Source organism: Elephantulus edwardii, unplaced genomic scaffold (assembly GCF_000299155.1).
Source record: "Elephantulus edwardii isolate Elephantulus edwardi_28Jun2011 unplaced genomic scaffold, EleEdw1.0 scaffold00489, whole genome shotgun sequence".
NCBI lineage: Eukaryota > Metazoa > Chordata > Mammalia > Macroscelidea > Macroscelididae > Elephantulus > Elephantulus edwardii.
The window spans coordinates 78,029-105,845 of record NW_006400239.1 but is presented as its reverse complement, the minus strand read 5'-3'; the positions used below and the strand labels follow the sequence as shown (position 1 = coordinate 105,845).

Below are 27,817 nucleotides of genomic sequence, written 5' to 3'. Positions count from 1 at the left end.
GTGTTGATAGAGTAATTGGAGAGTATAAAAAGTTAAAATTAAAAAATTTTACTACACTAAAGCAACTACGATTACATAACCTACTGGGCCAGAGTGGAAGTTCAAGTAGTTGATAATTGAGCTGAAGATCCCCTCCCAGAAGACCCCACCCAAGAGAGGCTTTGGAATCTTCTTGTTATCACAAAAGTCTAGTTGAACATCATTCACCAAGGAGTTAGCTTTCCTCTACAGAGATACTTAGTGACTTCATGTTCCTTACCCTAAACCCTGTAAAAATATCAGAGACTTCATTCACACTGGATTGTTAGCAATTATTCTTCTCAGCAGTAAGTCTATTTTAAGTAATGGTATGCCTAAAATGCTCAGCCTATAAGTTTGCCTCAATTACTTTAAATCATTTCATCCATACTCTGAAAGTGGTATGCTTTTTCTTAGAAAAATAGCATAAATATCTTCCAACCAGGGCATTTTTCACATTAAATTGGTCATGTGCTTCTAGAATTACAGGACTGGTCAGTCCAGGGAATATGTAGGACAATAAAGTATCAATTTTTATTTGATTAGACTCTTAACTGTAATTCCATTTAGGAAGAAACACAAAATGGGGCAAAATTAAGTAGACAAAGATGTTGGGCTTCTCCATAAGTTACAAAAGTAAAATATTACTAAAAATTGTTGTTGTTGTTGTTGTTGTGTTATTGAGTCAACTATGATTCATAGCGACACTTCTTTTTTTTGCATTTTTTAAAAATTTATTAACTTTAATGAAAGTTTACAGAGACTTAGGATTTCCAGTCATTCATTGTTGCACTTTTCTCCCTGCCCACCTCCTCTGCCCAAGACACTTTTCATATTAGCGCTGAACCCTGCTCTATCCTAAGCCATTCTCACTATCTCTGACACACCTACCCTTAGTACCCCAATTATTGTGTCAATCCCTCTCATCTGGTATCTTCCTTTTTTGCACTGCTCCTTGACATTTCCAAGCATGATATCCTTCTCCAACAACTGGTCCCTCCTGGCTACATGCTCAAAGTATGTGAGAAGGATTCTCAAAATCCTTGCCTCCAAGGAGAAGTTTTGTTTCATCCTCTCTAGGTTTAACCCTGTTAGTTTTCTTGGCAGTCCATAATATGTTAAAAATCTCCAGCACAATGCAAAGGCATCGATTCTGTCATCTTTGACAAGCTGTCATCTCAGCTCTCTGATGTTATATAGCAAGTAATTGCAAAGACCATGGCCTGGATCAGGGAAATCTTCGTCTCTGGACTGACATCCTTGCTCTTCATAACTCTGGAGAGGTCCCTGACAGCAGATTTTCCTAATGCAATTTGTCTTTTGACATCTTGACTGCTGGTGCCAAGAGTGTTGATCATGGAACCAAGGAAGCTAACAATCTCACTCTCTTCTTCATCTATCATGAGGCTGCCAATTGCCCCAGTGGTGAGAATCTTCCTTTGGTTTTTTTTTAAATGTTTTTTATTTTGTTTTTATACTGGTTTATACAAGCTTGGAGGGAGGAGTGGCATCTACTTCCATAATAGCTTGCCTCTGGAAACCCTATGAACCTGGAGAGAGGATGAAAGGTACCTAAGCGTCAAGGACTCTCCTTCATAGGGTTGCTATGAGTCGCCTGTGACTTGACGGCACTAAACAAAAATAATATCAACTTCGAGAGAGAGATCAGCTGGCCCAGTGGACAGAAAGCGATGCTACTAAGCCAAAGGTGGTTGACTTTTAATCCGTGGCCCTTGGGCCTGTCTTTCATTATTTTTGTTCAGACATTCCTCTAGGTCATATAGCCCTGGTGTACAAGTTGCCATCCAGCGGACACTTGTGGTTGCTGTGAGGCTGAACACTGTGACACTGATGTGTCAAATGTGTTAATGGTTGGCTACCCAATGCGGACAGAGAGTGGGGTGGAGCTCCCTGATTGAAACAAGCTTGGAAGGAGGAGTGGCATCCACTTCCATAATAGCTTGCCTCTGGAAACCCTATGAACCTGGAGAGAGGATGAAAGGCACCCAAGCATCGAGGACTCTCCTTCATAGGGTCGCTATGAGTTGCCTGCGACTCCACGGCACTTAACAACAACAACTGGTTTACATACAAAGTTCATAAAGTTCATATATATTGTTTTTCACACTGGATCTTTCCCCTTTCCTTTACCCATCCCTCCCTCCACCCATCAAACTGTGCAACCCTATGATTAAGGGCCCTCCTCCCCGGATCCTCATACTTGTTCTACAATAATTGTCTTATACAGTATCTGTCCTGATGAGACTGAGTTAGTTCACTCAGCATAATGCTCTGCAGTCCCTTCCATGTTAGGTGGCAATTTACAAAATCACTGCTCCTGAGTACTGAAGAGTATTTATGTGAATGTACCATAATGTCTCAATCCATTCCATTGTGGTTGGGCATTTGGGCTGTTTCCATGTTCTTGCTGTGGTGAATAACACTGCTATGAACATTGGTGTACAAGTCTCTGTGCGAATCTTCTTTTTTTGATGCTGAGCTTCAATCCATATTGCAAACTATAGTTCTTGATCCTCTGCAGCAATTGCTTTTAAAAACTTTGTAAATCAGGCACTATCCTCTAAATCTCTCTCTCATCACTAATGACCCAGACTCAACTCATAGCTGGCCCTCTAATGGGTTTTCTGAGACTGTATATCACATGGGTGGATACTGCTCATTTTCCTCCCTCAAAGCTGCTGGTGGATTCAAACAGGTAGAGGGGAGCTGCCTTTGGGCAAGCAGGGGGATTCACCACCAGGGTCGACTGAAACTCACAGAAGCCTCTAAACCCTGTTCTATCTTAAGACAGTCCGACAGTTTCCAACATACCTACCCCTACTACCACAGTTACTGTGTCAAGAAGGTCTTCTTTTTCTACTCTGTCCCTCCATCCTCCCTAGCAGGTTGTCCTTTTCCAAAGTCTCATCCCTCCTGACACCATGCCCAAAGTATGTCAGATGGAGCATCAAAATCCTTGCCTCCAAGGAGCAACTTGGTTTCACTCTCTCCAGGGCAGATCCATTTGTCCTCTCGGCAGTTAAGAGTATGTACAATACTCTTCTCCAGCACCACAACGCAAATACATTAATTCTTCTTCTGTTATCTTTAGTCCTTGTCTAGCTCTCTGATGCATAGCAAGTAATTGCAAACACCATGGCCTCAATCAAGCACACTTTAGTCTCTCTAGGCTGACACTGTTGCTCTTTAGCACTTTGGAGAGGCCCCCTGACAGTACTCTTCCCCAGTGCAATTCATCTTTTGATTTCCTGACTGCTGGTGCCTATAGTGTTGATTGTGGAGTAAAGCTTGAAACAACCTCAATCTCTTCTCCATCTATCATGGTGCTGCCAATTGGCCCAGTGGTGAGAATCTTTGTCTTCTTGGTGTTGACCTTTAATCCATATCAAAGGCAGTCCTTGAGTTTCTGCAGCAAATGCTTCAGGTCCTCCTCAGTTTCAGCAAGCAAGGTTGTGTCATCTGCATAACACAGAATGCTGATGAGTCTTCCTCTGATCCGGGTGCCATAATCTATTCCACAGATAGATGGAAAAGGTATGGCGAAAGGATGTATCCCCAGTGCCTTCCTTTCTTTATTTTGAATCATGCAGCATTTCCTTGTTTTGTTCTGAAGACTCTTCCTGGTCTAAGCACAGGGTGCATATAAGCACAATCAACAGTCCTCAGATTCCCATTCTTCCCAGGGTTACCCATAATTCGTTGTGATCTACACAGTCAAATATCTTTGCAAAGTCAGTGAAAGAAAAATAGGCATTCATCAATTATAGAAACGGGACTATCTGAAAGGAATGTGTGATTATGCATTACATGTATGCCAATTTACAATTTGGAACAAGAGGTGCATTACAAAGTGGAGTGCAGGAGGGAGAAGGAGGAAAATGTACAACAATGAATGAATGAGAGTCTAGCCTTGTGTAAACTTTTGTTTAAAATCATAATTTTTAAAAAGAATCAAATTATACACATACCCACACAACAGATAGTTTGACTAGGTACAACAAGGATTAATAACTAGTTTCAAACCTATACCACAAAGAATACCTGCATCTTGAACATCCAGGAATGGATTTATGGGTAGACAGTGATTTATATTTGATTCTCTACTCTCCTTGCAAAAAGGCGCAGTACCTAAACCCAAGAAGTAAACTTTCATAAAGAGTCTCATCTGTATCTCAAGCCATGATGTGTGACGAGTTCTCCATGGCTTAATCACTAAAGACACATTGACGAGATAAAGAGAAGTTTAAAAATTCTTTTAAAAGTATCTACCTGTAGGAAATATAGTAACCTTGACTCAGAAATATTTTTATGTGAGTATTAAAGTGAACTGTATGGACACTTACTGTCCTCTTAAGTTGCATATGCTTTGGTAGTTCTTCATTCATCTCTAGTAGTTTCAAAAACTCATTCCTGAGACCTCTGAGCTTTTCCCGCTTTGCAGCCTTTTCTTCCTCCACTTCCTTCATTAACTTGTCATGTTCTCTTTTCTTTCTGGCATTCTCAATACTGAAAACAGACATTTAAAAGGATCTAAAAGGTTAAGAAACAGAAACTACATAAGAGAAAATTATCATTCAATAATATGGAAATTCATTTTGCTTTGGTCAACATCTGTAAAATGCTGGTTTGCAAAACTCAGCCTTAGTCAGTGTTTTCTGTTTTGTTTTGTTTTTTTAAAAAAATGCCAATACCTGTAAGCAGAAAGATCTTCAATGTCTTGAGGAATTACTTCTGTTTCAATTCCAAACTGTTGAAAGTTAAGAAAAAAAAATTAGCCCTCTTAAATAGAATGTTTCCCTTAACATACCAACTACGAGGTAAATTTCAATTAAAAAAAATTAACCATTGAAAATCTGACATATTTTCACAAAAAAACAAAGTAGAAAACAAACCAACCAGTAGTGAATTGAACTTATTTGTTTTGTTTCGTTTAAATGTGGAAGCACACACACACACAACGAAAAAAACAAACCCACACAAACAAAAAAAACTCCTTTAAATTTTAATTGTATGTTGCAGCCCTAGCTGATGAAAAAGATTAAGTGCTCCACAATTAATAAAACTGTTGGTGGCTTGAACCTACCCAAAAGTGCCTCAGAAGACAGGCCTGGATGTCTGTTTCATAAAGGTCACAGCTTTGAAATGTACGTGGCACAGTTCTACTCTGCACATATGGGGTCACCATGAGTCAGAATGAAGTGAACAGCAAATAAAAACAATAACAAAGTAAAACACTTAAAAATATTTTGCATATTCAAAAGTCCCAACTACAAGGCAATGGATTGAGAAATTGTAGCACAGTCACACAATGAAATACTACACAGCACTCAGGAACAACAATTTGGACAGTTACTGTATAACTTGGGAGAGACTAAAGGGCATTATGCAGAGTGAACGAATACTGCATAAGACCATTATTGAAACACAGAAGGATAACTAGTAAAACATATATGGGGACCCAAGGGGGGGAAGGACTGAGAGCAGAGGAATGAGGATGAACAGGGGGAAGTCATAGGGAGGCACAGTTTGGTGGGTGGAAGGAGGAGGAGTAAAAGATATTGGAATGATCTGGGGGGAAATCTGGAAATAGAGGGTAATGGGATGCATAGTTCAATGGTGATTAATTTTATAAAACTTAAGGAATGGGAGTGATTGTATGAAACGCAATGTGAATGAAGGATAGCATAAAACACAATGAATATGAACTTAAGTAAACCAATGTAAAATAAAACATTTTTTAAAAACTAAAAAAAATATTTTTAACATATTTAAATAGTATACTATGAAGTATCTTAATCTGTGCTGTTTAAGAAGAATGATAACCAGGAAACTAAACTAGGTTCTTAATTTGATAACTAATCATCACATAAAAGAGAACTCTTCTCTTTCCTAACACACAGATTTTTGTTTTGCTGTCACTCACCATAAAGTGAGGGTGGTGCAGCTTCTAGGAAGTTGCACAGCTAATCCAAAGGTTGAACCTCTCTGGTGGTTCAAATCTACCAGCAGCTCCCCAGGATACAGTTGGGCAATCACCTCCTGTGTAATTTATTGCTTTTCAGAAACCAATCTTTCAGCTCTGACTTGGTTTGAGCTCTTGGGATGAATGTGACAGAACTCTGGTGTCTAGTGGTAAGAAGCTGCACTGCCAACCCAAAGCCACACAGTTCAAATTCACCAACAGAAAGTTATGCAATTCAAATTTGCCCTAGGGGAGAAAGTTCAGCACTCTCCTCTCATGGGATTTCTTATTCAGAAAACTTGCTAGAGGGTCAGCCCTGGTTTAGGTCCAACTGGATGCTACACAACAATGGTCTTATTATGCATCATATGCAACTCTACATATTTTTTGGAATTCAAGGTTTTTAAATTTACTTTATCATTGCTGGTGTTGAACCACAGAATAAAAGAAAGATAATTATTTGTGGGGTTTTGATTATACAAAAGTATTTGATAATGGGAATCATAACAAATTATGGATAAATCTGAGAGAAAAAGGGAATCTCTGGACACTTACACATAGACCAAGAAGTAGCTGTCTGAGCAGAACAAGGGAATAATGCATGGTTTAAAATCAGGAAAGACATGCATCAAGGTTGTTTCCTTTTTCCTTACCTATTATAATCAATCTGTGCTTAGCAAATCATTCAAGAAACTGGACTACATCAATGTGGCATCACGATTGAAAGAAGACTCATCAGCAAGTTACATTATGTAGATGACACAACTGCAGTTGCAGAAAGTGAGAAAGACTTGAAGCACTTACTAAGGAAGATTAAAGACAACAGCCTCCAACATAGATTACATCTTAATATCAAGAAAACAAAAATCTTCACCACTGGATCAATAGGCAACATCATGACAGATGGAGAAAAAAATCAATTTGTCAATAGTGTGGTTTCACTTAGATATGACAACACCCCCGGCAGCAACAGTCAAGAAACCAAAAGACATACTGCATTGGGTAAGTCTTTGAGGAATTTAAAAAAAAAAATTGCTAAAGAGCAAGACTGTCAGTTTGAAGACAAAGGTGTGCCTGATCCAACCCGTGGTAATTTTAATTGTTTCTTATGCAACTTAAAAGTTGGACAACGAGTAAGTGAGAAGAATTGATGCCTTCCAAGTGTGGTATTGGAGAAGAGTACTGAACACTTCATGGGCTGCCAATAGCACAAATCCTACAAGGCAAAAGCTATGCCTTTGGGATTTGAACCATCAGTGCTTATCACAAAGTTTATAAACTTATCAGCCCAACAACAGAATAATAATGTACACTGGCTCTTTACTCATATGGTCATACTCTGATACTAAAGGCATTAATACTCTTACAATCCCTTTCAAAAGAATAACAAGGCATACATTCTTCTCATGTTCCCTCAGTGAATAGATAAAGAAGAGTAAAACGTATACCTGAGGGAAAAAAAATACGCATTTTGAAAACCAGAAGCTGATTTACCCAGAAATATACAAGAATGTGATTCACACAGAAAAACTATTATAGTCCTTTTTAAAATTTGGGGGTGTTCTACAACCTTAAGGGGAATTCAGCATCCTTAATATTCTGTATGTTGTTGTTGTTATGTATCTTTGAGCTGGAATAGACTTATAGCTGCCCTTCTAGCAGATTTTCAGAGGTAGTAAATTATACAGGAAACTGCCCATTTTTTCTTTGCAGAGAAGCTGGTGGATTTGAACAGTGTGTCTTTGGGTTGGCAGTGCAACTCCTTGCCACTAAGCCATGAGAGCCTCCTAATTTTAAATATGGAAGCATCAGAAAGTCAAAACTAACACCAATAAGAAGATTAGCCTATAAGATGAGTGTATCCAGAAGTTGGGAATAATTGTATAGAACACAATGTGAATGAACAATAATGTGAAACACAGAGTACATGAATTTTGTAAGCAAACCAATATAAAATAATAATAATAATAATAATAAATCTTAATATAGCTATTTTAAAAGAAAGCTTTAATTTTTGTTATCATTAGTCACTTAGGTACATACCATGGGCAAGGGTACTTTAGCTGTGAGGTCTTTCTCTAATGCTAATTCAGAATAAATTTTGAAAACAAAGATATTACTATCTGTTCCAGCAGTCACTAAGAAGCGGTCATCAAAGCTAGTAGAGATGCTTTTAATACGTCCATAATTATTGTCATGCATGTTGAAGTGCCAGTATTCCTCCATTTTGGCCAATGAAAAATCACTCTTACTTAGGATATAGACACGAATGGATCCATCACCCATTCCACAAAACATCATAGTTCTATTAAGGCTGTGAAATTAAGAAAGTAAATTGTTACTCACATGACTCTGAAAGTGAGTTTTACTTTAAAATTGACTGAGGAAGGACAAAACTTTTAATAGGCATTGAGGGTGTATTAGAAGCACTCGGCTTATAGAAAACAGTTCTCTCTTAGAGCCCTAACTTCATCCAAATTGTTAACACAGGCTGAGGTGTCATTTGACTTCTTTCTTAACAGCAGAGCAGCCATGAACCTGGGCCCTCAGGAAAGTATAGTTTAAAACAGATAACAAAAAACCAAAACAAATCACTACGCCCAGATGAGCCTAAATGAAAATCAAACACCACAACAGTATAGTTTCTTTTTAATTCATGATGATCCTCCATTTGGTTTCCAAGGCCACCAATCTGTAGAAGATAGGCCATCTTTCTCCCATAGATTTGAACGTCTCACCCTTTTGTGGATAGTCCAATATGTTACCCATTAACTCACCGGAGCATTAAGCCTTGACACTTTTATGGAGAGCCACACAATCTACATGGATGTGTCTTTAATCATTCTCATAAGTCATAGCTCTGGGCAACTACACAGCCAGGTGGAGGGAACTTCAGAACCAACCCTGTAAGCCTTTACATTTGAAATTGTGTCTCTATCCCAATCACGGTCTTTTGTCTGCTTTAGTAGTCCCACCTGCAACAGAGCGCTAATCCAATCAATAAAAGCTGTGCCATGAATCAGTGGAACAACTCTGACACCATGCTGATGGTTTCCCCTCATGAAGGTAAGAACTGTCTATCTGTATTTATGCCTTTCTTATGTTGAAACATCCTTGAATACATGTTATGAATCCCACTCTGTCACGATGAGTTATTTCTTTGATATGTTTTGTATTCTATTGCTAGGATTTTGTTACGGACTTTTGCATATATATTCATGAGAGATATTGGTCTGTAGTTCTCTTTCCTGGTTATATCTTTGCCTGGTTTTGGTATAGGGTTATGTTCGCTTGAAAAAAATGACTCTATAAGTGTCCCTTCTTTTTCAATTTTTTTGTAATTTTTTTTAAAAGTAGAATTGGTGATAGATACTCTCTGAATGTTGGGTAGAATTTAGCTGTGAAGGCATCGGGTTCAGGACCTTTCTTACGGAGAAGTCTTTTTATGACCTGTTCAATTTCTTCTTTTGTGATAGGTCTGTTCAAGTGTTCTATATCTATCCTGGTCAATTTAGGTAGGGCATGAGTTTAAAGGAATTTTTCCATTTCCTCTAGATTTTTTAATTTATCAGCATATAGCTTTTCATAATATTCCAATATTATCAATTTAATTTTATCTGGTTTTGCTGTGATGTTACCTCTATCATTTCTTAATCAAGTTACCTGTGTCTTGTCTTTATGTCTTAATAAAAGAATCTTTATTTGTGTATGTAGCAAGGAGGGACCTGTCCTTGGGGAGGGACATCATGCTTGGGAGGGTATAGGGACAGAGCAAGAGAGGAAGGCTCTGGATGAGACAGACTGATTCAGGGACTGGGGTAATGGTGGTAGGTGTGCCAGAGACTGTACAGCTGGCTCAGGACAGAGCAGGGTTCAGAGCTGTTGTACACAGGGTTTCTATGAGCCTCAATTGACTCAATGGCACATAACAACAACAAAAATAAAAAAGTATGTTTGAATCTTGGGTATCTTCCTCCCCCTCCTCTCAGAGTAAAGAAAAATAAGGCAATTTAAGATTTGGAGATATTATATCTAGTTTTCAGAAATGGTTGCACATATATGTTCAATTCTCAATTTAAAAGGACTAATTAATTTTAAAATAATCTCAAGAACAGGTTTGAGGCATTAAACAGTAAAGAGCGAAGACTGGTTGAAGTGTGGGATGACATTAAAGGTATCATTCATGAAGAGAGCAAAAAATCATTACAAAGACAGAAGAGAAAGAAAAGGCCCAAAATGGATGACAGTAGAGACTCTGAAAATTGCACTAGAGTGTCAAGAAGCCAAAACAAAAAGAAGAGATATTGAAATAAATGACCATAAAATTTAAAGGGCAGAAGACGACAAAACAAAGTATTATAATGGATTTTGCAAAGAGCTAGATTTGGAGAATAAAAAATGAACTCGTTTTGGCATTTCTCAAACCGAAACCACTTCAAAACAAATTCAATTGCAATACTGAGAGATGCTTTGGGGGGAAATGTAAACAATACAGGAAGCATCAAATGAAGGTGGAAGGACTACATGGAATCACTGTACAAAAGGACGGATTGGTACTGAAATATTTCAGGAAGTAGCATATGATCAAAAGCCAATAGTGAAGAAGGAAAAACTTCAAGCTTCACTGAAGGTGATGGCTAAAAATAAGGCTCCAAGAATTGGCAGGATACTAACTGACATGTTCCCAATAACAGATGCAGAACTGGATGTGCTCACCAACCTGTGTGTGGAAATTTGGAAGACAGTTACCTGGGCAACTGACTGGAATAGATTTATATTTGTTCCCATTCTCAAGAAAGGTGGTCCAAAAGAATGTTGACATTATCTAAAAATATCACCAATATCACATACAAACAAAACAAAATGAAGATAATTTAAGAACAATTCAAACTGCATATTGCTAGAGAACTGCCAGAAGTTCAAGCTGGGTTTAGGAAAGGCCATGGCGGCAGGGATACCACTGCTCATGGAGTTAGATGGATCTTGGCTGTAAATCTTGTCTACAGATAGACATAAAGACTATCAAACAGAATATCTACTTATGTTTTATTGACTATGTAAAAGATTTTTGACTGTGTGGATCATAACAAACAATGATTCACCTTAAGAAAAATGGGAACTCCAGAACACTTAATTGTGGTTGAATGAAATCCTTACCTAAACCAAGAAGTTGTTGTTCACACAGAGAAAGGAAATTCTTCATGGTTTTAGTTAGGAAAGGTGTGTAGTAAGGCTATCTTTTCTATCCAAACCCAATCAATCGGTATGCAGATCAAATTATTCCAGAAGCTGGAATTTATATGCAGGAATGTGGTGTTAGGATTGGAGGAAGACTCATCAACAACCTGCATTATGCAGATGACATAATCTTGCTTGTTGAAAGTGAGGAGGATAGGAAGCAATTGCTGCAGAGGATCAAGGACTGCAACCTTAAATAATGGATTACATCTCTAAGTCAAGACATCTCTATATCCTGGCCCTATAGGCAACATCAAGATAAACTGAGAAAAGATTGAAATTGTCAGTGATTTCTTCTTGCTTGAATCCATGGTCAACACGCTTCATAATAGCAGTAAAGAGATCAGGAGATGTCTAGCATTGGGAAAGTTTGCTGTTACGGATCTTTTCAAAGTTCTGAAGAGCAATGATGTAAGCCTAAATACTATGGTGTGCCTGATTTAGCCCACAGTTTTTCTAACACCTGCTATATGTGATAGAAAAAAACAAAACAGATGTGTTTTAGTTGTGGTATTTGAAAAGAGTGATGAATACTCCATGGACAGCTAAAAGAACAAACAGCTATATATTGGAAAAAGTGCAATCAGAATGTTTCTTGGAGGCAAAGTTAATAAAGCTTCATCTCATATATTTTGAATGTATTTTCAAGAGTGGGTATTCCTTGGCAAGGGACATCAGGCAGAGGGTCAGTGAAGAAGAGAACACTCTCAATGAGATGAATTGCCGCAGTATCTGTGGCAATGGACTCCAATGTATCAGGGATGATAAGGGTGGTACAGAATAGGACAACATTCAGATCTATTGTTCATGAGGTCAGTATGAGTCATAGTCAACTCAATGGCATTTAAAAACAACAATAAATTATATAGAGAGCTCTGGTGCCCTAGTGGGTAAGAGGTTGCACTGATAGCACAAATGCATGTAATCCAAATCCACCCGCTTCACCATAGGAGAAAGATGAACAATCTCCTCCCATGCAATATAGAGTCTCTGAAAATCTGGTTGGAGGGTCAGCTATGAGTTGATCCCAACTTGACATCACAAAACAGCAACAATAATTGTAACAATGGGCTTGAGCATGTCAGACACAGTGGGAATGGTGCAGGGTAGGGCAGAGTTCTGAACTGTTGTCCAGAGGATCGCTATGAACTGCAGTCAACTTGATGGCACTTAACAACAACCATAAATCAACCTGAGGTTTCTCCAGAATTATTTTAACTTCAAACCTTCCTTCTCTACCTATCAGTAACACCCTCTCAAATAAGGCAAATTTAAAAAATTGTGTTGTACAAGAAACAGAAAATCTGACAGAATTTTGTTTTAAGTACGTGATCACAATATATTTTCAGGATTGGTTTTGATTTTATTTATTCAACTATCTAACCCAACACTCTGTGAGAAGGCCTCCCTTTGGATCAAACAGACTCAGTCATCGGTCATGTCTGACAAAAAGTTACATACTAACAAGTTTAAAAAAACAAAACAAAAAGTCAACCCAAGGCTTTTTTAAATTCTGTTCACCTGAATGTGACAGCCTGGATGGGATTTTCCTCTGCATCCTCAATATATCGGAAATCAAAAGGTTCATCCTTCTGTTCTTCAAAAGGACGGCCTTCTTGGTATGGAGGGAACTCACAGTGATACAGGAAGCCAGCATCGTAGCCACCCTGGGAAGAGAGAAACAGAGCAGAAGGCACCTGACTAAAAGCCACCTACGACCGTGCGAGGATTTTTCATTTGCTTCACCATCTAAAACATAAAAAAGGTTACCTAAAACATCTATTTATATACCACTTTTATGAATATGGATAAATTTTATTATTAGAAAATATTTCCATCATTGTTAGGAGAATAAGCAGTTCTAGTAATAAAAATCTTAGAATGATATGTTTTCCCTTAGAAGTCGATACTAGAGAGACGTCATCTTTAACGTAATAAACTTGTCTTTCTCATATTGTTCTGAATACTGAGATGGGGAAAACACTCCCCCTCCCATGGTTCTGACTCTGAACAACTCTCCAGCTATTCCTGAGGCTGAAATCTTTCAGAGCAGCTGCTAGATTCAAACTGTGGACATTTCCATTAGCAGCCCAACGTGTAACACATTACACCACTAAGGATCTCTTTAGTCTGAATGACTCAAACCCTCCTTGCTGTGGAGTCAGAACGTCTTCATAACTGACCTACTTGTAGTTTTCAGAGGCTGGAAATTGCATGTGAGGAGATCGTCTACCTACTCTGTCAAAGTGCTTAATAATAGAGATTTCAGGTCACTGTCCTCACAGCTAGTTTTCAGTACTATTACATTTCCAGAAAGGAAAACTTGGACAAAACTTATCCAGGTGATGAAGTCAAGCGATCATCAGGATGACCTGCACTGCTCTGATTCTAGCTGGCTTTCTTTTTGTATCTAAACCACAAATTTCTCAAAGGAAATAACGTCAAAAACATCTTCATGAACAATAAGTATAGCAAAAAGTAACAAATGGGGCCTCTCTGAAATAAAATTCCAGAGTTTTCACTTAAGATAACAGCAGATTAAAAGTTGTTTTAGCCAGGTTCTTCATCTAAGAATGACTAGAACTTTTTCCCCTAAAAGAAAAGGTATGTGAAGGCATTAGATACCAACATATAAAGATTCAGAAGAGGGGAACTCAAGACAGATGAGCTTGGCATTTGGCAGTGCTTTCTTCTCCTGAGGCTACTGCTATTTCTGAAAGTGACAGCTGACAGTCCAAGAAAGTGAACATTGGCATCTGCAGTGTCATGAGGCTAAGAAGAGCCCCCCCAAAAAAAGAAGAGCCCAATTCCCAGGATCCTCTAAGGAGAAGAGCCCACTCATTACAAATGTTATTACCCTGGAGTGCTACACCTTAGCACCATGCCCAGGCCAATGACTTGGAATCAACTCAGCTGACCCTCTATTAGGTGATCCAGGCTTCATATTACATGCGAGGAGATTGACCATCTTTCTCCTTCAGAGTGTCTGGTGTGATTCAAACTACCAGCAAGGCTCAGTCTTAGGGTTGGAAACACACCCCCTCTGGACTATGCCCCCAAAGTCTGAACTGGTTCAGTACTGACCTTCCTGCGGGTTTCCAAGGCTTAAAATCACATGGGAGGAGATTTCACATCTATCTCCCAAAGAGCAATTGGTGGATTTGAACCATCAGAAAGGTGCTACCTAAGGCGAGCAGCATTGAGTAACTATGCTCTACACTGCCAGAAGTCCTGTCAATCTCCTGCATCAATTCTATTTCTAAGAGGAAAATGTGGTTGTTGTTGTTGTTATGTGCCGTCGAGTCACTTGCGACTCATAGCGACCCTATGTACAACAGCCCTAAACTCTGCTCTATCCTATGCCAATTGCACTGTCTCTGACACTCCCATCCCAATTATCCCAGTCACTGAATCAATGCACCTCATAGAGGGCCTTCCTCTCCTGCACTGTCCCTCCACCCTCCCAAGCATGATGTCCTTCTCCAAGGAGGACTGGTCTCTCCTCACAACATGTCCAAAGTACATTAGATGGAGCCTCAGAATCCTTGCCTCCAAGGAGTTGCTTGGTTTAATCCTTTCCAGGACAAATCTGTTTGTTTTCCTAGCAGTCCATGGTATTCTCAATACTCTTCTCCAGCACCACAGCTCAAAGGCATCAATTCTCCTTCTATCCTCCTTGGTCATTGTCCGACTCTCTGATGCATAATAAGTGATTGCGAAGACCATGGCCTGTATTAGACGCACCTTAGTCTCCAGAGAGACACCATTGCTCTTCAGTACTTTGGAGAGGTCCCTTACTGCAGACTTACCCATGGAAATGAGCCTTTTAATTTCCTGGCTTCTGGTGCCAAGACTGTTGACTATGGAGCCAAGCTCAGAGAAGGGGTTAAGGCGACCGACTAGCTGAAAGCTGGGCAGCTTAGAGGCCAGTCTCAGACCCCTCCCATCTTCCTAGGTAATCGAAGACACAAAAACTGCGCGACATTCGTTCCGGCCCTCGGGCCAAGAAAAGCCTATCCACACACCAGTTCTACAGGATGCATCACCTTTGCTTGGGAAACATTACGACTAAACTTCAGAGACATTGATCCCAACATAAAGGAACTACCATCAGCCGATGTGTTTGGAATCACAGAAGCCATGGAAGCTTCATATATAATTTATTAGATGGAGGGCTGCTCAAAGGGAGCTAGATGTGAAGGGTGGGGGTAGAAGTGGATGGGTATCCTGGTGGATGGTGGAGCAGGGAAATAAGTGGGTAAAGACGCGTGTGAGAAAGGCAGGGACAACACTGACACTAAAGTTAACTCCGCAGTAAGGGATATACCTTTAACTTGCTGGTCTGTCTGATACTTCTCTAAATCTGAACATTCACATTAAGACAGACTAGGAAGAAGGACTGGCCATCCACTTGTGAAATAGCAGGCCTCTGAAAACCCTTTGTATGCATCTTTACTACTCAAATCAATACAGCCTTTTTTAGCACTCCAGAAAGTTCCCTTGTGATCGAATTCAGTAAACACTTACCCTTCAAAGGTGAACATTCTGCTTTCTATCACCACAAACTAGCTTGTGTCTATGAGTTTCATATAAAAGGAATCTTACCATGTGAATTCTTTTGATTTGGCTTCATTTATTCAGTGGCATGTCTGCACTAGTAAGAGTTGAATCCTAACAGGAAAGGAAGACTAATTTCAAATCATATCATTCATGGACTGGATTTAAATGCTCAAAATTTCTCATTGCTTTGTTGTTGTTGTTGTTGTTATGTGCCGTCGAGTCGTTTGCGACTCATAGCGACCCTATGCACAACAGCCTTAAACCCTGCTCTATCCTGTGCCAATCGCACTGCCTCCGACACACCCATCCCCATTACCCCAGTCACCGAATCAATCCATCTCATAGAGGGTCTTCCCCTCCTGCACCGTCTCTCCACCCTCCCAAGCATGATGCCCCCCTCCAAGGACCCGTCCCTCCTGGCAACATGCCCAAAGTATGTCAGACGAAGCCCCAGAATCCTTGCCTCCAAGGAGTTGCTTGGTTTAATCCTCTCCAGGATGAATCTGTTTGTTTTCTTGGCAGTCCATGGTACATTCAATACTCTTCTCCAGCATCACAGCTCAAAGGCATCAATTCTCCTTCTGTCCTCTCTAGTCATTGTCCAACTCTGTCTGATGCATAACAAGTGATTGCAAAGACCATGGCCTGTATCAGACGTACCTTAGTCTCCAGAGAGACACCATTGCTCTTGAGTACTTTAGAGAGGTCCCTAACAGCAGACTTTCCCATCGGGATACACTTTTTTATTTCCTGACTGCTGGTGCCAAGAGTGTTGACTGTGGAGCCGAGCAAACTGAAGCTGTGAACAATCTCAATCTCTTCCCCATCCATCCTGATGCTGCCAGTTGGTCCAGTGGTGAGAATCTTTGTCTTCTTGACATTGAGCCTCAGTCCATACTGAAGGCTGCAGTCCTTGACCCTCCACAGCAAGTGCATGAGGTCCTCCTCAGTTTCAGCAAGCAGGGTAGTGTCATCTGCATAACACAGATTGTTAATAGATCTTCCACCAATCCTGATGCCACAATTCTCCTCATAGAGTCCAGCTTTACAGAACAAAAATAAATTCTAGCTGATAAAAATACAGAAATTTACAGTATATCTATAATCTAGAGACAGTTATGGTGGCTTATAGGGAAGGAGTTGAACTGTCAACCCAAAGGCAAGCAGTTCGAATCCACCAGCAGCTCTGCAAGAGAAAGAAGGGCAATCTTCTCTCATATGATTTGTATCCTCAGAAAACCTGCTAGACAATCAGCATGACTCAGTTCCGATTCGAGGGCGCCTAACAATAACATCTATGATCTGGAAGAGCTCTGTGGACTTAAGTCTTTAGCAAGTTGCACTGCTAATCCTAAAGCTGAATTTCCCAAGTGGTTTGGATTCACAATGGCTCCAAGAGAAAAATGGGCCATCCAGTCCAGCACAATTCACTGTTTTGGAAACCAAATGGTGGGTTGAATCACTACAGTTTTTTCCTCTTTTTAAAAAATTTTATATTGGTTTGCATAGAAAATCTGTAAAGAATGTGTTTCATAGACATTGTTTCACATGTTCCTTCATTCTTGTTTTGTATCATATGGTCATTCCCATACTTTATGTATTATAAAATCAATTGCCATTGATCTCTGCCCACTATTACTCCATCTTTTCAGGTCTCCACTGGATTTTTTCTAATTCCTGTACTCCCACCCTCGCCCTGCCAAACTCTGCAATCCCATAATTTCCTCTTCTTCCTTGACTGTACTCATGCAAAACCTATACTTGGACCAGGAAGCTGTTCTCTGAACAGAGCAAGAAAACACTGCATGGTCCAAAATCAGGAAAGGACTACATCAGGGATGCATCCTGTCTCCATATCTTTTCAATCTATACACAGGTCATCCAGGAGGCTGGACTTTATGAGGAGGAATGTGGCACCAGGATTGGAGGAAGACTCATCAACAACCTGCATTATGCAAGTGACACCACCTTTCTCAAGGGAATTGAGGAAGATCTAAAGCATTTGCTGTGGAAGGTCAGAGACTGTAGTCTTCAATATGGATTGAAGCCTAGCATCAAAAAACAAAGCAATGATTCTCACCATTGGACCAATTGGCAGCACTATAATGAATGGAGAAGAGACAGTTTGTTAGTAATTTCAGCGTGCTTGGATCCACAATCAATACTCTTGGAACCAGCAGTCAGGAAATTAAATAAACAAATTGCATTGGGAAAATCTGTTGTCAGAGACTTCTTCAGAGTGCTGAAGAGCTATGATTTCAGTCTAGAGACTTAAGGCGCATGCGATCGAGGCTTGATGCATCAGAGAGCTGGATGACGACTAAAGATGACCAAAGAATGGATGCCTGTGAGTTGTGGTTCTGGAGGAGTATTAAAAATACTATGGACTAACTAAGAGAACAAACAGGTCTGGTCTGGAGAAGATGAAACCAAGTTACTCCTTGGAGGCAAGGATCTTGAAGCTCCGTCTCACATACTTTGCACATGGCCAGAAGGGACCACTCCATGAAGAAGGACATCATGCTTGGAAGGGTGTTGAACAATGCAGGAGAGGAAGCCACTAGATGAGATGGATTTACCCAGTGATTGGGGTAAAAGGGCAGGTGTGTCAGAGTTAGTGTGATTGTTTTAGGATAGGGCACAGTTCAGAGCTGTTGTGCATGGGGTCACTATGATTTGCAGGAAACTCTATGGCATATAAAGACAACTGGCTTCAACTCCTGTCCCCTTCTCTCCCCCCCCCTCCTTTGGACTTTTATATACCTCTTACTAGTTATCATTCTGTTTTTACAATAATGCTCCTATGCAATACTTGTCATTTTGAGACTGAGTTAGTTCTCTCTCTCAGCATAATGCTCTCTAGTCTCTCCCATGTTATATTCTTAGAAATCATTATTCCTGAGTGCTGCATAGTATTCCATCATGTGAATGTACCACAATTTCTTAATCCAGTCATTTGTTGATAGTATTCTTTCCTTCAAAGTATATTGCTAGTAGTGAAATAGCTGGGTTATATGGAATTTTATGTTCCATTTTTGAGGAAATGTCCAACTGTCTTCCAGAGTGGCTATACCATTTTACAGTCCCACCTACAATATATGAGAGTTCCAATCTCTCCACATCCTCTCCAACATATATTACTTGCTGTCCTGTTAAACTGTCTATAGTCTCATTTTTATGGTGGAGAATATCTTACTCGATTACAGATCTTACTTGATTTCTTTTGACCTCTGGTAAAATAATGTTACTATGCTGAATAATAAGGATCTGTACCAACGGTACTTTTTCTTTTTACCAAAGCCTGAATGAAATACAAAGGCTAAATATTTACTGAAATAAAAAAGAATATTCTTTTGGCTAAGGATAATATTAGCAAACAGGCCAACCACAGAATTCTTTCCTAACAGACTTTTTTAACAGAATGGAAACTTTTATTCTTACTTTTTAGCAATAATCTAAAATGAAATAAACAAAAGAAAAGTGTTAATACATGTACAATTCTTAGATGTGACACAGGTGCATAATCACCAGATACAACTTACTCAAATACAGAACAAGTTTTACTCATCAAATATGATGCAACTTTGACTTACACAATCAGATCAGATATAGGCAGGCATCAAAATGCTACAAAGAATGAAGAATGGAGAGCTTCTGTTCCCTATCCTACAGAACAAAGAATGAAAGAGCTTCTGCTTCCATTCCTCCAGGTTTCACAGAGCTAGGTATATAGCCAGAACACAAGCACCTTAGTGCAACAGGGAGAGCTAGAGTTTTCACTCTCACTCCCAGGTTTGGAACGAGTGGCTCTCGTTAACTCGCTCCCATGTTTCGAATGAACTACTTATGCCAGTCCATTTTCACAGATTCAGAGTTGGTGGTTTTCAATGGGCAACTGAGACATTTTTTACATTTTTCCTCCAGACATATTAAAATACACAATGACAAGGAGGGAGAACACATGAAGCTAAAGTGCTCTGAATCCTTTTAAGCCTAAGACTAAAAAAAAAAATGCAACTCATTATGTTAAATATTTAAAGTATGACCTTTAGGGTTGTTGTTGTTATGTGCCATCGAGTCACTTGCGACTCATAGCGACCCTATGAACAAGAGCTCTATACGCTCCTCTATCCTGTGCCAACCTAGCCACCTCAAATACACTTATTCCCACCTCTCTAGTCACAGAATCGATCCATCTCATCAAAGGTCTTCCTCTCCTTCGCCGCCCCTCCACTCTGCCAAACATGATGTCCCTCTCCAAGGATCAGTTCCTCCTTGCAGCATGCCCAAAATATGTCAGACGAAGCTTCAGAATCCTTGACTCCAGGGAACATTCTGGCTTCACCCTCTCCAGGACAAACCTGTTTGTTCTCCTAGCAGACCATGGTATATTCAACACTCTTCTCCAGCACCACAGCTCAAAGGCATCAATTCTCTTTCTATATACCCTAGTCACTGTCCAACTCTCCGATGCATAGCACGTAATTGCGAAGACTATAGCCCAGATCAGGCGCACCTTAGTCTCCAGTCTGACATCGTTGCTCTTCAGTACTCTTGAGAGGTCCCTCACAGCCAACTGTCCCAATGCAATTCGTCTCTTGATTTCCTGGCTGCTGTTACCAAGAGTGTTGACGGTGGAGCCAAGTAAACTAAAACTGTTAACTATCTCAATCTCTTCACCATCCATACTGATGCTGCCAATTGGCCCAGTGGTTAGAATCTTTGTTTTCTTGATGTTGAGCTTCAAGGCCATATAGGAGGCTGTAGTCCTTGATCTTCCGCAGCAAGCGCTTCAGGTCCTCCTCAGTTTCAGCAAGCAGAGTTGTGTCATCTGCATAACGCAGGTTGTTGATGATTCTTCCACCAATCCTGATGCCACATTCCTTTTGTATAGCCCAGCGTCTCGGATGATCTGTTCTGCATACAGGTTGAAAAGGTATGGAGACAGAATACATCCCTGACGAACCCCCTTCTTGATTTTGAACCATGCAGTGTCTCCTTGCTCTGTTCTGACAACTGCCTCTTGGTCCGAGTATAAGTTTCGCATTAGCACAATCAAATGTTCTGGGATTCCCATTCTTCTCAGAGTCAGCCACAGCTTATTGTGATCCACACAGTCAAAAGCCTTTGCATAGTCAATGAAGCACAGATAGACATTCTTCTGGTATTCTTTGCTTTCTGCTAAGAGCCATCTAACATTAGCTATAATATCCCTAGTACCACGACCTCTTCTAAATCCAGCCTGCACATCTGGCAGTTCTCTGTTGACATATTGTTCCAAATGTTTTTGGATAATTTTCAGCAGAATCTTGCTTGCATGTGATATCAATGATATTGTTTGATAATTTCCACACTCTGTTGGGTCACCTTTCTTTGGGATGGGAACAAATATTGATCTTTTCCAGTCAGTGGGCCAGCTGGCTGTTCTCCAGATTTCTTGGCACAACTTAGTGAGCACGTCCAGGCATCTTCTCTAAAACACTAGTATTCAAGCATATAATGAATATCCCGTGGACTGCCAGAAGAACAAACAGATACGTCTTGGAAAAAGTGCAATCAGAGTGCTTCTTGGAGGCAAGATGGCAAAGCTTTGTCTCACATACTTTGGGCTTGTTGCTAGGAGAAGCTATGCTTGGAAAGAGACATCATGCTTGAAAAGGTCAAGGGCTACTAAAGAGAGGAAGATCCTCAAGAGGTGGATTGACACAATGATTATAGCAATGGAAGCAAGTGTGTCAGAGACGATGAGGATGGCACAGGATAGGACAGGGTTCAGATCTGTTGTTCATAGGGTCACTACGAGTTATACTCAACTGGACATCACCTAATAACAACTAAAAGAATACTAACTATATATCTTTATTATAATAAATATCTCTACTGCCCTGGCAGCATGGTATACATGTCACATTCTGGGGGCATGTCCAATGAGCTCAATGATATCATCTCCTGGACCACAGATGGTATCTATGAAAGCATGACCATTGGTGGGGACAGATTCCCCTGTTCAACATTCACGGATCTTATTTTACATCACCAAGACACGCCAGGAGTTAAAATGATTGTGGTTCTTGGAGAGATAGGAGTTACAGAGGAGTAGAAGATCTGCCAAGGCATCAAGGAGGGCAGCCTCGCCAAGCCCGTGGACTGCTGGTGTACTGGAACCTGTACCACCCTGTTCTCCTCGGAGATAGTTAAGCCATGCCAGAGCTTGTGCCAATCAGGATTCTAAGTGCAGTAGTCAAGAAGCAGGCTTTGAAAGAGGCTGGAGTATGTGTGCCCCGGAGCTTTGATGAGCTTGGAGAAATCAGCCAGACTGTATATGAGGATCTTGTGGCCAAAGGAGCCACTGTGTGTACTCAGGAGGTGCCTCCCCCATTGGCACCCACTTTGGCCAGAGAGCTGGGCTTGATTCATAAACCCATCTCATTCATGACCCGCATCTGAGATGAACGAGAGTAGGAGCTCATCTATGCAGGCATGCCCATCCCCAAGGTCCTCAAGGAGGAGATGGGTATCGGCGGGGTCCTTGGCCTTCTCTGGTTCCAGAGAAGGTTGCCCAAGTACTCTTGCCAGTTCACTGGGATGTGCCTGGACAGCCGATCATGAGCCATGTCTGGGGTTGACAACACCACCACCTCTGCTTGCATTGGGAAGGACTTGGTGTCCAGCCTCAAGTCAGGGCTGCTCACCATCAGGGATCGGTTTGGGGGTGCCTTGGATGCAGCTTCCAAGATGTTCAGTAAAGCCTTTGACGGTGGCATTATTCCCATGGAGTTTGTGAACAAGATGAAGAAGGAAGAAAAACAGATCGTGGGCATCGGTCACCCGGTGAAACTGATAAACAACCCAGACATGTGTGCACAGCTCCTCAAAGATTACATGACGCAGCATTTCCCAGGCACCCCTCTGCTAGATCATGCACGTGAAGTGGAGAAGATTACTACCTCAAAGAAACTATATGTTATCCTAAGTTGATGGTTTTATTGGTGTTGCATTTATAGACATGCTTAGAAACTGTGGGTCCTTTACTCAGGAGGAAGCTGATGAATATATTGACATGAGGGCCCTCAATAGCATCTTTGTGCTCAGAAGGAGCACAATTTTCACTGGACATTATCTTGATCAGAAGAGGCTGAAGCAAGAGCTGTATCATCATTTGTGAGATGATAATATGTTCTTCCAGAACTCATGAGCATGTAGTCAAATGAAGACAAGATCTCCTCCCCTGGGAAATGGTGCACAGACAGCTGGCACTGGAGCCCGCTATAGGATGAGCCACTGCTAAGGAGCCACTGATGGACTGGCCCAGAGACCAGCTCCCTCAGGCTAACACCACAGAGTCCACACAAAGAGGCCTAATTTTTTTTTTTTTTTACAATCATAGAAATAAAAACCAAGCTAATACTTGTGACATTTGCTCTGCTCCCTGCTGTTTTTATTATATGAAAGCATTTAAGCTTGGTCAGGATAGTTTTTCCTCATTATAGGACCTTATGATGTTGCTTTATTTTTTCTCATTAGCTTTTTAAGAAAAAAGAAGAGATTGAAACCTCACAATAGTAAATTTAAGGCACCACTAATATTCTTTACCTTTTCTTGCTTAATATGAAAAGCATTTTATTCATCTGTTTTATCTTGGTTGGTTTTGGGTTTTTGGGGTTTTCTTTTAGGATCTTTTTGTACGTTATATGCCAAAGGTTTGTTTGGTATCTGACTGAAACTTTCCAAGTTGCAAACCCAGATCTGCTTCTGTTAGGGGAATTGGAATCATTGCATTCTTAGCTATTGCTAAAAAAATATGTGAAGTAGCTAATTACAATGTAAAGCTGTAACATGTTGTTGTTGTTATGTGCCGTCGAGTCACCTGCGACTCATAGCAACCCTATGTACAACAGCCCTAAACTCTGCTCTATCCTGTGCCAATCGCACTGTAAATGTTTAAAATGGAAATGCAAAGCAAAAAGCTGTGAGAAGTCTTGTCTTGCTTTCTCCACATTTATGCAACTGACCTCTCTGTTACTGAAGTGTCGGTCCAAGGACTCTACTCCAGCCAGTTGGCATCTAATTCACAAAGATTCGGGACAGCTGCCACATCAGACTCCTCTCTGTATTATCAGAGTTTCATTTAAATAAACTATAGTAACAATGGGGGTGAAAAGAAATAGCTCACAAGAAGGATAATTTAGAAGTGGGAGGAGTCTATGCAATTGTATAGTGCCTCCATCATGGCATTTCATCCTTCCTTCTCTCGCTCTCCTTAAAACTTTCTTTGAAAGCAGAAGACGGGAGGGGTTAACCCTCATCACCCTTTATGGTAACAGGCCTTGGCTAGGGAGCCTGCTGGCCTTGCTAAGGACCTGGGCCTAGTTATGACTTTTCATATATCGTTTTATGTCAAGTAGTAGTAGTAGTTGTTGTACTAGTAGTAGTAGTAGTAGTAGTAGTAGTAGTAGTAGTAGTAGTAGTAGTAGTAGTAGTAATAGAACCAAAACCTTTGACAAATTTATAATAAAGGAAATCTTGGTTTGTGAAAGAGAGAAAACCAATTTTCTAGGACTAGAAAATATCTAAACAAAGGTTGTCCTCCCACAACATTGGGACAGTTCCTGGTACTTGTTACCCAATATCCATTTCCCCCTCTTGCTCATTAGCCAAAGCTCAATTTTGTTCAGGATAGAAATGTGCCCATTTATAAAAACTCATCTTCCCAAACTTCCATGTATGATTTTTTCATAGATAATATGCTTTCTCTATCCATTTCCAGTTGCTCCCTCTCCCAGTATATTCATAAGTGAAGTTGCTAAGTCAAAATGTTTATATGTTGCTATAAAAATACTAAATAATATAGTACTTTTACACAGTCCTTTATGCTTCTACTTCTGCCTCTAGCCCTTGGGTCTGCCTGGGACATATCTGTTAGTCATACAGGACAACAAATAAAAGGGGTGGATATATAAAAGGGATGTAAAAATGGCATACAAACAGTTGTAACTCATATTCACACATTCACACAGTTAATAACTGCAATACTAGTTAATAAATTAAATCTTACCACAAGAAATAGACTCTCACTAGTAAAATAGGAGCTCTGGTGGCACAGTAGGTAGGGAGCTGTGCTGCCAAGCCAAAGGTAGATGGTTCAAACCCATTCAATTTACAGCCTCCACAGGAAAAAGCTGGGCAATCTCCTCCCATTCAACATACAGCATCTGAAACCCCTCTGGAGAGTCAGCTATGAAGGGATGGAGGTGTTTGTTTTGTTTGCATATGAGAGTAAGAAAGAACGTTTTGGGGAAAATAATGACTATAAATTATACTGGACAAGAATGAAGATAAAAATTCTTCATTGCAATATCACTCACCAAAGCAACCCAGAACTTCCCTGGTCCAGAGTAAAATCCACAGAGGATTTGACAGGGAGTTGACGGGACGAAGATTTCAGGCAACGGCTCCTCTTCCTCTTCCTCCCCCTGTTCTGCCTGCTCCTCCTGGAACACTTTTTCTCCTTCTTCTCCCAACTCTTCTAGCAGCTCCTTCCTCCGTGTTTCCCTCTCCTTCTCCTTCATCTCTGCATGTTTCTTTCTCTTTTCAATTTCTATTAATCTCTTTTTAAAAAGAAAAAGGAACAAGGTAATGGTGGGCATGGATCAATGGTGATTAATTTCATAAAATACAATATATAGGAACGATCGAATGAAAAACAATGTAAAAAAAAAGAAAATCAATGTGAATGGAGAAAGGTGTGAAATACAATGTATTTAAACAAAGTACAATGTACACAAATTTTGTATGCAAACCAATATAAAACAAAAATAATTTTTTAAAAAAGAAAACCCCTTGTAACTCACATTCAAATGAAAATTTGTACTTTTTGGTGAAAGGGAAAGTTTAAAGAATATTTAAAAACTTACAACTCTGATGCAATGAACAATGTCATATAAAAAGAATTAATTTTGGAAAGCATTTCTTATTGGTAAGATATTAAAATCAATGGAAAGACTATAATTTCTGCTTTATTACTATAGATATTTGTTTTATATAAAGTATTTAGCTAGGGTTTTTTTCACTAATCTGATTTTTAAAAAACCTCACTGCTTATAACCACTAACTCTCTATGGGTTTTCCAAGGTTATAAGTCACATGGAAGAAAACTGTCCATCTTCTGAGGAGCTGTTTGTAGATTCAAACCTCCAGAGAGGGGAGGTCCTTGAGTTAGCTGCACAACTCCCTATGAGTTTCTAATAAGGAAGCTAACTAACTTATCAAAGAATTTAATCACTGTCACCCATGAGCCAAAAACAAAACCCCACCGTTTTAAGAGTCAGTTCTGACAGATAACAAACCCCCAACAGTTTCTGCAGCTGGATGTCTTTCCAGAAAGAGAGTGCTCATCTTTCTCCATCAGAGCAGATGATGGATTTGAACTACTGACATTGTGGTTAGCAGCCTGGCTCCTGGAACACCATAGCATCAGGGTTCCTTCACCCATGAATTGTTGTTACTGTATGCTGTCGAGTCAGAACCAACCCATAGCTGACCCTCCAGCAGATTCTCAGAGCCAGGCTCATGAACTAGGAAAACTGAAAAAATCCACAAGGAGTGCTGTTTTGACTTAAGTCAAAAACAGTGACTTATGTCTTCATATTCTAGCCACTGGTCATTTCAAAAGCCTCCTAACACTGGCCTCTCTACCTCTCATCTCATTTTGTTTACCTTTTCATGCTTTCTCATTCTTTATACTCTTCGGAATTATTTTCTTAATTTGTATGTTCTCACCACATCAATCACTTCCTCAGAAACTCACAGTTGTTTCCAATTGTCTAACAATGAAAAATTAAATTTGTCTTGACTGGCATGAAAGAATGCCATATGCTGACTGAATTTCAGTGGCATCCCTCTACAAAGTGTATCCCTTCATTGGCCTAGTCCATTTTCCGTTTCTAAAAATACTGAAAACTCCCTACTTTGCTTTCCCTCAAGATGCTCTCTCAGCCATTAGTGCACTTCTCCTTTTCATCCTCTCAAAGTTCTTCCCATTTTTAAAATGCAAGCACTGCTTTCATGCAGACATCTTTTATCTCATCTTATGTTTCCATCAGTTTCCTATACCCTTCCTTATGTACAACCTTGGGCATTTTTTCTTTGTATTTATTCACTCTGTAACAGCTGCTTTTTATATACAAAATTATTTGTTCCTTAAGATCAAGGCTATATTATATCTTATTCTTTGGATTCTCTAGCTATTAACACAGAATATTTTGTCTAAAAGAGAAAAATAATTCAATGATACTGATTCAAGGATATCCTATACCATAATCTTAGACTTGACACTTGTGAAATGGAAATATCGTATCTTCATGTCTTCGATATGATAGGAAACCACATCACGATCCACCTCTTCTTCCTTTATGACTGGAAGTGGTGCTTCAAGAATATAACCATTGTCACAGAAAATGAGTAGGGTACTTTGAGGCTTTAAAAAAAAAAGAAACATATAATTTACATTTAGGTATATTTTTAGAAGCTTAGCTCAAAAGATTTTCAGCTAGAAAAACTTAAAATTGCTACATATACTTATTACATTGTCAAAAGAAGTAATTTCTTACTGCAGTTATTACCAGTAATAAGTCAACCTGAAACTTTTCTGTATCCAAAATTAGCTCTATATTATTTCCTTTATAGAGTCTGTAACATTTTTCTGAACTCAAAATATGATTCTGAAGTCTCTTAACAAAAAAAGGAAGTGTATTCAAAGTAACAGAGTAGTATACTGATGATATATCTCATTGATACCCCCTTGGGTATCTCGTTCCATACCTGCCTGAATTTGTTATATGTTGTGTTGTTGTTGTTATGTGCCGTCAAGTCGTTGGCGACTCAAAGCGACCCTATGTACAACAGCCCTAAACACTGCTCTATCCTGCGCCAATCGCATTGCCTCTGACACACCCATCCGGATTGCCCCAGTCACTGAATCAATCCACCTCATAGAGGGTCTTCCCCTCCTGCGCCGTC

The 27,817-nt window shown here is 39.9% G+C and overlaps 1 protein-coding gene and 1 pseudogene across 1 annotated transcript in view; one reads left to right on the top strand and one right to left on the bottom strand.

The window, feature by feature from the left end:
* Window positions 1–27,817, bottom strand: part of WDR52 (WD repeat domain 52) — a 156,827-nt gene that overhangs the window by 68,173 nt on the left and 60,837 nt on the right. The window contains exons 15-20 of the mRNA XM_006902990.1: window positions 27,114–27,275; window positions 25,165–25,407; window positions 12,761–12,906; window positions 8,045–8,315; window positions 4,731–4,786; window positions 4,383–4,545 (exon numbers count right to left, since the gene is read on the bottom strand). Of these exons, the coding sequence (XP_006903052.1) occupies window positions 4,383–4,545; window positions 4,731–4,786; window positions 8,045–8,315; window positions 12,761–12,906; window positions 25,165–25,407; window positions 27,114–27,275 (1,041 nt within the window). The remainder of the gene's footprint in view (window positions 1–4,382; window positions 4,546–4,730; window positions 4,787–8,044; window positions 8,316–12,760; window positions 12,907–25,164; window positions 25,408–27,113; window positions 27,276–27,817) is intronic.
* On the top strand, window positions 19,049–23,002 carry LOC102861039 (annotated as a pseudogene).